Source organism: Ranitomeya imitator, chromosome 1 (assembly GCF_032444005.1).
Source record: "Ranitomeya imitator isolate aRanImi1 chromosome 1, aRanImi1.pri, whole genome shotgun sequence".
Classification (NCBI taxonomy): Eukaryota; Metazoa; Chordata; class Amphibia; order Anura; family Dendrobatidae; genus Ranitomeya; species Ranitomeya imitator.
Window position 1 is genome coordinate 25,692,685 of NC_091282.1, and position 10,684 is coordinate 25,703,368.

General features: G+C 44.0%; 1 protein-coding gene across 1 annotated transcript; it reads left to right on the forward strand.

Annotated features, from left to right (window-relative positions):
• The first annotated feature begins 7,984 nt into the window (after positions 1–7,984).
• On the forward strand, positions 7,985–10,636 carry LOC138659597 (uncharacterized). The gene is made up of 4 exons (XM_069745955.1): positions 7,985–8,288; positions 9,970–10,115; positions 10,236–10,412; positions 10,496–10,636. The coding sequence occupies exons 1-4, from the start codon at positions 7,985–7,987 to the stop codon at positions 10,634–10,636; spliced, it is 768 nt and encodes a 255-aa protein (XP_069602056.1).
• The last annotated feature ends 48 nt before the right edge of the window (positions 10,637–10,684 follow it).

The window sequence follows — 10,684 nt, forward strand, 5'->3', positions numbered from 1 at the left end:
ATGTGTGTAGCTACCGCCAGAATTACATTTGTCATCCACAAAATGGTCACCATTAGAATTAACACTTTTGCCATACACAAAATGGCCGCCGTCAGAATTACATTTGCCATCCACAAAATGGCCACCATTAGAATTAACACTTTTGCCATCCACAAAATGGCTGCCACCAATATCCACACATTTACTATCCACAAAATGGCTGCTACCAGCATTAACAAATTTACCATCTACAAAATGGCTGCTGTTAGAACTAGCACATTGCCCATCCACAAAATGGCTGCTATTAGAATTAGCACTTGGCTCTGGGCCACCATTATATGGTGGTGGCCGCTCACAGGATATATTTTTGTAATACACAACTCAAAACTCTTTTCTTTTTATTCCTTTCCTCCTCTACCCAATTTTCTCTATACAGACTTTCAGAGACTCTTTTCCCTGCCCTAGCAATAAACAACAATCCATTATCTTCTAGGATACTTTTTTTCTTTTCTTTCAAGACAATCTTCCACTCCAGGGGCTGTAACTTCCCTCCTTCTGGCATTCCACACAACTTCATAAGCTTTTTACATTGTTTAACATGACTCTTCCCTTCTCGAGTAGCCACTAATGAACACGGGTGTCACGATTCCCCTGACTGCTGTCACCAATGGGTCAGGATTCACACCGTGACCGTCACCCCTACGTCACGGATTGAGGTGACTTTAGGCCAACAGACGGCTATCACATGTGCAGGGGGGCTTATCTTAGTTATCCCTCCACTCCACGATGTGATGAAAAAACCACACACCGGGCTATTGACCTCTTAGCTTACAGCAGGGGCTTATTCTAGGTATCCCACTGCTTTTCTATATACCACGAACTGCAGGGATCTATGTATATCCCGCTTACAGTTCCACTTACCACTTGCAGCTCTCTGGCGCCCCCCTTACTCTCAGGTCAGATTAGGTACTGCACCCTGGGTAATTAGTCGCCAGAAAGGCTGCCTGCTATGTACTGGCTATTGGGCACGCTGCAGCGACGCCATAACTACTCCCACTCAGGCAGGAACAATAATTATCAATGCCGCAGTCGCTTCAGCATCGCTCAACAGTCTGCACACTTTCGCTGCCACCAGCTTCGATTAAACGGGTCCGAAGCTAACCCCACACAACAGTAACAGTAGCGTAATTCTCTTCAAGAGACAGGGTACGGTTTTTAGAGCATGGAGAAGAACTAACATATAATAGTATATCCCATTAAAAATAATTAGGCAGTGCTTTATCAAAAATAGTTTATAAAGATGTTACAAATGAGACAATTGCAAATATGTACAAGGGTAATTATAACATAAAGGGAATAAATGAGAAATAACAACACTTACATGTTCAAAGCATGACAAGCAACCATACGTCCCAGCTCATTTGGACGTACTCAGCTCTTCCAGGAAAATAGGACAAGACAAAGCTGGGGATGTGAGCAGACAGTTATAGCTTAAGCCTGTAACATCCCAGAAAGGGGTTGGATCACCTCGTCCCTCCTACCTCTTCAGATAACTAATTTTATCCTAATCTAGATCTACTTTCAATAACTCCGCTACAAAACATGTTATAGTCCTAACATACTCCTCATTCATCTCGGATTAACGTGAGCATTCTAATGAGATCAAATATGTCCTATCTGGGATACATATTTACAGAGAAATCCCTACTTCTTTACCAGATGGAGTTAGAAGCCCGAGTTTCATGGGATGTGTAGATACACCGAGTGGGAATACGGACATATATTTTCGTGTTCTTAACGTAAACATGGTGCATAATATCGTACAAAAACCAAACAAAGGATCTTTCATGAATTTTGGAGCCATTTTCCTGTTCTAACTGGAAGAAGATTCTAACCCGGTCGTAAATTCCTCTCGGCCATAAAACTCCCCACACTCTCTGAGAAGGAAAGCCAGGAATTGGCAGCTACAAACTGTTACTCCAAGAAGGGGGGCTTAGCCCACGCAGGCTAGCAAGAGAACTACTTATGCTATTTCATACCATATCGTGACAACGGGTCTAACTTGCCATCTGAATTTGGCTTAGTGCCAATACGGCAGATCTGCATTAATTTCTCCATCTTTCTATAGATATCTATATCTCTATCAAGATAACAAACACCAAACAAACAATAAGACGGGGGAGATGACTCAAACCTGAGATTCTAAAGAGAACTGAGTCTGCAGCACTCAGTTCCTATTCCTTCTTGTCACGTGGTCCCTGTCTGACTTCCGTATTCTGTACTTTACAAACCAATTATTCCCTACTTATCAAATTATTCCTAAATTACCAGTCCCCGTGCAGAGTCAATTCACTCGATGTCACGAGGCAAACCTAAATTTAATTGGCTCGAACTGAGTCATCTCACTCAAAGTTTACGGGCCCCTCCTAGGCCGAGTCAATCACTCAAGGTCCTAGTCTCTCCTATACAGAACTTAAAATTGTATCACAGGCGACAACCGTGGACTGTTCCCTAGACAAAAAATTTTTTTTTTGCTTTCCCAAACACTTGCTTTTCTTTTCTAACGCTTGCTTTTCCTTTCTAACAGTCATCTCCCCACCTCACAACACGTAACAGGCAGTAGGCAACTAAAACATGTGACGATTCTTGCAATTAAATGACCAGCAGCGGAGAGACCCTTCTGCCGTCTTACAGATACCACGAAGACCGGACACGGTCAGGCAATATGCACAGGATACCCCGAAGGACACAGGTGAAGACTACAGATTATAAAAATCAGCAGAGTTACCGTGTTCTGATTAGGAGGTGATCAGTTTCCAGGTTCGGGGTATTCAGTGCTTCCTGTTGTTCCACTCGCTGGTCCTCAGGGTTCAGGGCTCTTCCTCTGCTGGCCCCAGGTTGGGCGGCCAAATATGTTAGGTTGAACTAATAAATGTTCACTTAGTTGCCTACTCCTGGCCTAATGGATATTGATCAGGTGCGCACTAAAGAAATAAACATATAACACACAGTCATATGTAAACTCTCCATGATCAATCTATAGCTCAGCTCCAAGGGAAAAAAAGGGACTTTATTCAGTCGGGACACATGGTTATATATCCCCTGTAAGGGGGGCTCGGTTAGCTTTAAAATGGGAGTGATCGGATGAATTCCATTGGTAAGTAGGTTGGGCAATGAGCAAGTCCATGGGAGGATCCATGAGGTCATCAGGTGGGTTGGTTCATGAGGTCATCAAGGTGGGCGTCACTGTGGGTGGATCCATGAGGTCATCAGGGTGGGCGTCATCTTGGATACCAGCCAAGCAGCCACATGGTATGCTGAGACAGGAAATGGCAGCCATCTTTAGGGTCTCACTTTTGATCTGAGGAAGCTTGTAAGGTTAAACAATACATGTTATGGGTCGCTTCTCTCAATCTCTTACGTCTTGAGGTTAATTAAAGGGACTCTGTCACCTGAATTTGGCGGGACTGGTTTTGGGTCATATGGGCGGAGTTTTCGGGTGTTTGATTCACCCTTTCCTTACCCGCTGGCTGCATGCTGGCTGCAATATTGGATTGAAGTTCATTCTCTGTCCTCCGTAGTACACACCTGCGCAAAGCAATCTTGCCTTGTGCAGGTGTGTACTATGGAGGACAGAGAATGAACTTCAATCCAATATTGCAGCCAGCATGCAGCCAGCGGGTAAGGAAAGGGTGAATCAAACACCCGAAAACTCCGCCCATATGACCCAAAACCAGTCCCGCCAAATTCAGGTGACAGGTTCCCTTTAACATAGTTAGTAAGGCCGAAAAAAGACATTTGTCCATCCAGTTCAGCCTATATTCCATCATAATAAATACCCAGATCTACGTCCTTCTACAGAACCTAATAATTGTATGATACAATATTGTTCTGCTCCAGGAAGACATCCAGGCCTCTCTTGAACCCCTCGACTGAGTTCGCCATCACCACCTCCTCAGGCAAGCAATTCCAGATTCTCACTGCCCTAACAGTAAAGAATCCTCTTCTATGTTGGTGGAAAAACCTTCTCTCCTCCAGACGCAAAGAATGCCCCCTTGTGCCCGTCACCTTCCTTGGTATAAACAGATCCTCAGCGAGATATTTGTATTGTCCCCTTATATACTTATACATGGTTATTAGATCGCCCCTCAGTCGTCTTTTTTCTAGACTAAATAATCCTAATTTCGCTAATCTATCTGGGTATTGTAGTTCTCCCATCCCCTTTATTAATTTTGTTGCCCTTCTTTGTACTCTCTCTAGTTCCATTATATCCTTCCTGAGCACCGGTGCCCAAAACTGGACACAGTACTCCATGTGCGGTCTAACTAGGGATTTGTACAGAGGCAGTATAATGCTCTCATCATGTGTATCCAGACCTCTTTTAATGCACCCCATGATCCTGTTTGCCTTGGCAGCTGCTGCCTGGCACTGGCTGCTCCAGGTAAGTTTATCATTAACTAGGATCCCCAAGTCCTTCTCCCTGTCAGATTTACCCAGTGGTTTCCCGTTCAGTGTGTAATGGTGATATTGATTCCCTCTTCCCATGTGTATAACCTTACATTTATCATTGTTAAACCTCATCTGCCACCTTTCAGCCCAAGTTTCCAACTTATCCAGATCCATCTGTAGCAGAATACTATCTTCTCTTGTATTAACTGCTTTACATAGTTTTGTATCATCTGCAAATATCGATATTTTACTGTGTAAACCTTCTACCAGATCATTAATGAATATGTTGAAGAGAACAGGTCCCAATACTGACCCCTGCGGTACCCCACTGGTCACAGCGACCCAGTTAGAGACTATACCATTTATAACCACCCTCTGCTTTCTATCACTAAGCCAGTTACTAACCCATTTACACACATGTTCCCCCAGACCAAGCATTCTCATTTTGTGTACCAACTTCTTGTGCGGCACGGTATCAAATGCTTTGGAAAAATCGAGATATACCACGTCCAATGACTCACCGTGGTCCAGTCTATAGCTTACCTCTTCATAAAAACTGATTAGATTGGTTTGACAGGAGCGATTTCTCATAAACCCATGCTGATATGGAGTTAAACAGTTATTCTCATTGAGATAATCCAGAATAACATCCCTCAGAAACCCTTCAAATATTTTACCAACAATAGAGGTTAGACTTACTGGCCTATAATTTCCAGGTTCACTTTTAGAGCCCTTTTTGAATATTGGCACCACATTTGCTATGCGCCAGTCCTGCGGAACAGACCCTGTCGCTATAGAGTCACTAAAAATAAGAAATAATGGTTTATCTATTACATTACTTAGTTCTCTTAGTACTCGTGGGTGTATGCCATCCGGACCCGGAGATTTATCTATTTTAATCTTATTTAGCCGGTTTCGCACCTCTTCTTGGGTTAGATTGGTGACCCTTAATATAGGGTTTTCATTGTTTCTTGGGATTTCACCTAGCATTTCATTTTCCACCGTGAATACCGTGGAGAAGAAGGTGTTTAATATGTTAGCTTTTTCCTCGTCATCTACAACCATTCTTTCCTCACTATTTTTTAAGGGGCCTACATTTTCAGTTTTTATTCTTTTACTATTGATATAGTTGAAGAACAGTTTGGGATTAGTTTTACTCTCCTTAGCAATGTGCTTCTCTGTCTCCTTTTTGGCAGCTTTAATTAGTTTTTTAGATAAAGTATTTTTCTCCCTATAGTTTTTTAGAGCTTCAATGGTGCCATCCTGCTTTAGTAGTGCAAATGCTTTCTTTTTACTGTTAATTGCCTGTCTTACTTCTTTGTTTAGCCACATTGGGTTTTTCCTATTTCTAGTCCTTTTATTCCCACAAGGTATAAACCGCTTACACTGCCTATTTAGGATGTTCTTAAACATTTCCCATTTATTATCTGTATTCTCATTTCTGAGGATATTGTCCCAGTCTACCAGATTAAGGGCATCTCTAAGCTGTTCAAACTTTGCCTTCCTAAAGTTCAATGTTTTTGTGACTCCCTGACAAGTCCCCCTAGTGAAAGACAGGTGAAACTGCACAATATTGTGGTCGCTATTTCCTAAATGCCCGACCACCTGCAGATTTGTTATTCTGTCAGGTCTATTAGATAGTATTAGGTCTAAAAGTGCTGCTCCTCTGGTTGGATTCTGCACCAATTGTGAAAGATAATTTTTCTTGGTTATTAGCAGAAACCTGTTGCCTTTATGGATTTCACAGGTTTCTGTTTCCCAGTTAATATCCGGGTAGTTAAAGTCCCCCATAACCAGGACCTCATTATGGGTTGCAGCTTCATCTATCTGCTTTAGAAGTAGACTTTCCATGCTTTCTGTTATATTTGATCTTATGGCTCTCCTCAACACAACTACAGAGAACTCTTTGCTGCGTGGGAAGCCCTAAGAAGAAATCGAGCACTGTTAAGGTGCCAGACTTCCCCTGACGAAGCGTTTTTTTTTTCAACCGCGATACGCGTTGGGCTCATCTGCCTCCCGGGCCTGTCACACTTTTGGTTGCCGCATCACCCTCCCTATTTCAGGTGATTATAGGGTGATTGGGCTGCACACTGCTCTATCTGGGGAATTTTTCCTCATGGGATTATTTTTGCTTTTACCTTTATCAGGAGGTGGCATGGGTTACGTCTTTTTCATCATACCCTGACTTTCAATGGTGCGCCAATTTTTGGGTTTATATCTGTGCATCAAATAGGGGTATGGGGGACCATTCACTTATTTATATTGAGTCTTGATGTCCTTCATTTATGGTTGTACCCATGTCTAATACTGCACTTTGATTCTGTGCAGTGTGTCCCATTAGCTGTGCATATACGATATTTTGTATAATATCGGTTACAATTTTTGTGCTATATATACAGTGTTGTACAGGTCTGGGGGGGGCAGTTGTCGTTTGTATTGTTTTTAACTTTTTAATAATTGTGCTTCCAATAAAGTTATTCCTTTTGATACGCATTATTGGTGGTGTGCGAATATCTTTCAGTGGCCTCTTTTTCTGGTTGTTCTGTTAAGGTGCCAGCACGTCAAGATTCTGTCGGACAATGTGACGGCGGTTTCCTTCCTGCACCACCAGGGAGGACCCAGATATCGAATGCCCCAGGATCTGGCAAAGGTGATTTTTTTTTCATGGGCAGAAAATACAGTCCTATCAGTGACAGCAGTCCATCTCGAGGGGTCTCAGAATGTCGTGGCGGACTACTTGCGCAGACGGAAGGTCTGGTCAAAGAAATGGGAGCTAAACGAGGTGTTCCAGTACTTGTGTCATCTCTGGGGGAGGCCTCGGATAGATCTCTTCGCGACCAGAAAAAATGCAAAGACGAACAGATTTTACTTGTTGAACCCTTCGGACAACCCAGTAGGCATCAATGCGCTAAGTCAGAGATGGGGATGGTTCCTCTCCTACGCTTTTCCCCCAGTAGCACTCATTCTTCTCAGGAAGATACAGGAGGATCAAGCGAGGGTACTTCTGATTGCCCCATACTGGCTAGGAAGATGTTGGTTTCCTCTACTGAGGATTATGGCAGTAGAAGAACCAGTACTGCTTCCACAGAGAAAAGATCTCATCCACCAAGGTCCAGTCTTCCATCAGAGAGTCTTCATCTTTCGGCTTAGATCCTGAGCGGGACATCCTGAGAGCTCGGGGGGCTGTCGGACCAGGTCATAACGATGATCCAGGCCAGCAGAAGGCCAGCTACTTCTGCGATATACTATAAGATCTTGAAAAAGTTCTGTCTGCAGGGTGGCAGGTCCGACTTGATTGCAGGGACACCAAATATCCCAAGCGTCTTGGACTTTCTTCAGGCAGGTTTTAATAAGGGCCTTAGACCTAGTACCCTAAAAGTCCCGATATTGGCATTAAGCACCTTCTTTAACTACTCCTTGGCCTCTCACCCATGGGTAATAAGGTTCGTCACGGCAATTCAGTTTGCGCCCAACAATCAGGCGGTCAGTTCTTCCTTGGGATCTTAATTTGGTCCTTAGGTCCCTATGTCCGAATCCTTTCCTCCCGGGGGAAAAGATGTCTATGTCACATCCATCGAACCATGAAAACAGCATTTTTAGTAGCTATTACTACAGCAAAACATACTGCATAGGCGAGATTCAGGCCTTGTCCGTTCGGGACCCATATCTTCGAATTTGGGATCATCGCATAATCCTGAAATTAGACCCCGCTTTTATACCAAAAGTAGCTTCCTACCAAAATTTAAACCAGGAGATTGCTCTACCCTTATTCTGTGAAAATCCCTCAAATGAGAAGGAGCAGGCCCTGCACACGTTAGATGTCAGACATGCTGTCATTGATTACATTGAAGCCACTCATAGTTGGAGACAGGACCATAATTTGTTCGTCTTGTGTGTGGGGGGGGGGGGGAATAGAGGGAAGAAGGCCTCTAAGGCCACCATCACAAGGTGGTTAACTTCTGTAATTTCCCTAGCCTATCTGTTGTAAATTCTGTTGTCGGGCTCCCTCCTGTGGTCATGAATGGTACTTCGGCTGGTTCTGTCCATGGACTTCCTCTGGTGGGTGTTTCTGAGTTTCACATGTGACGAGGTTAATTCGTTAGCTGCTGCTCTATTTAATTCCACTTAGATCTTTGCTCCATGACACCTGTCAATGTTCCAGTATTGGTCTGTTCACTCCTGGATCATTCTTGTGACCTGTCTTCCCATCAGAAGCTAAGTTCCAGCTTGTATTTCTTTGGTTTGCTATTTTTCTGTCCAGCTTGCTATTTAATTTGTTGTCTTGCTTGCTGGAAGCTCTGGGACGCAGAGGGAGCGCCTCCGCACCGTGAGTCGGTGCGGAGGGTCTTTTTGCGTCCTCTGCGTGGTCTTTTTGTAGGTTTCTGTGCTGACCGCAAAGTAACCTTTCCTATCCTCGGTCTGTTCAGTAAGTCGGGCCTCACTTTGCTGAATCTATTTCATCTCTGTGTTTGTATTTTCATCTTTACTCACAGTCATTATATGTGGAGGGCTGCCTTTTACTTTGGGGAATTTCTCTGAGGCAAGGTAGGCTTTATTTTTCTATCTTCAGGGCTAGCTAGTTTCTTAGGCTGTGCCGAGTTGCATAGGGAGCGTTAGGCGCAATCCACGGCTATTTCTAGTGTGTTTGATAGGTTTAGGGATTGCGGTCAGCAGAGTTCCCACGTCCCAGAGCTCGTCCTTATTATCAGTAACTATCAGGTCATTCCGTGTGCTCTTAACCACCAGGTCCATTATTGTCCTGACCACCAGGTCATAACGCCTATCACTCAGAAGGCATCAGCCCTCCTGAGGGCTTAAAATCCCATTTAACTAGAGCGGTATCAACCTCTTGGGCTGAGAGGGCGGGGGCATCAGTAGACCAAATTTGTAAGGCTGCAACCTGGATCAGGCTGGATACGTTTTGCAGACATTGCAAATTAGACATATTATCTAGCCAACAGACTGCCTTTGGGAGAAAGGTTCTCCAGGCAGTAATCCCACCCTGAAGAGGGACTTTGGTATTCTCCAGGGTGCTGTCAGGAGGGGCATCCTGTAAAACAGGTATTAGACCTACCGGTAATTATGTTTCGAGGAGTCCATCCTGACAGCACGGTTAGTTCCGTCCCTGATTGTTATATGTGGCAAGGTGTGGTACTTGTTAAAACACTGAGGGAATTGGGGTGGGGAGGGCCTTTTAACCTATTGTGTGCTTCCTGTCCCGGTAAGGAGGAGGAGTACGACCTCCAGGGTGCTGTCAGGATGGTCTCCTGGAACCATAATTACCGGTAGGTCTAATACCTATTTTTTCATAAATGAACACAAGTAATATCGAAGAAATGTTACCACTAAAATGAAGTACAATATGTCACGATAAAAACAATCTCCGAATCGGTGGAATAAGTTGAAGCGTTCCAGAGTTTTAACCTCATAAACTGACAGTGGTTAGAATTGTAAAAATTGGCCTGGTCATTAAGTACCAAATTGGATCTCACTAAGAGGTTAAACATGTTTCCTTTGTTTACATAATTTATTTCCTTTCAGGATCTTATAATAAAGAATCCTCTGCTGATGACGTCTCTGCGAGAATCTTCCTGATTAATGTGTCAGGGATGAATAAGGACAGAGGCAAAATGGCAGAGAGGATAATAAACCTCACCCTGGAGATAATCTTCCATCTTACGGGAGAGGTGAGAGGCTCTGATGACATCACATGACCTCATTATCTATGGGAAAAACAGGGGATATGACCGGAGAGTGATGGACTCTGGAGATGTCTGTAGTGATATTATTAATGTCTCCACACTCAGGATTACACAGTAGTGAAGACATCTAGTGATCGCTCTCAGGCCCCTGTGTCTGAAGGACGCGGAAGACCCCTGAGCCCAATCTTGGGGCCTCCACCTCACTCCAGGATACATGAGGACATCAATGACCAGAAGATCCTAGTACTCGCTAACAAAATGATTGAGCTGCTGACTGGAGAGGTGACGCTGCTGGGAATGCTGGGACATTATACAGGACAGCACTGGAGGATTCTGGGTGATGACGGTATCATTGTGTGTGTCAGGTTCCTATAAGGTGTCAGGACGTCACCGTCTATTTCTCCATGGAGGAGTGGGAGTATCTAGAAGGACACAAGGATCGGTACCAGGAGGTGATGATGGAGGAGCACCGGCCCCGCACATCACCAGGTAATAGACATGACTAAATACACACGGCCTATAATTCTCTATGTAATAATGATGTCAGTCCTGTC

Excerpts from the sequence above, each read along its gene's own strand:
- LOC138659597 (XM_069745955.1), top strand. The coding sequence starts at position 7,985 with ATGTCTATGTCACATCCATCGAACCATGAAAACAGCATTTTTAGTAGC. Across the intron at positions 8,289-9,969 it reads TTACATTGAAGCCACTCATA|GATCTTATAATAAAGAATCC; the intron begins GTTGGAGACAGG and ends ATTTCCTTTCAG. Across the intron at positions 10,413-10,495 it reads TTGAGCTGCTGACTGGAGAG|GTTCCTATAAGGTGTCAGGA; the intron begins GTGACGCTGCTG and ends TGTGTGTGTCAG.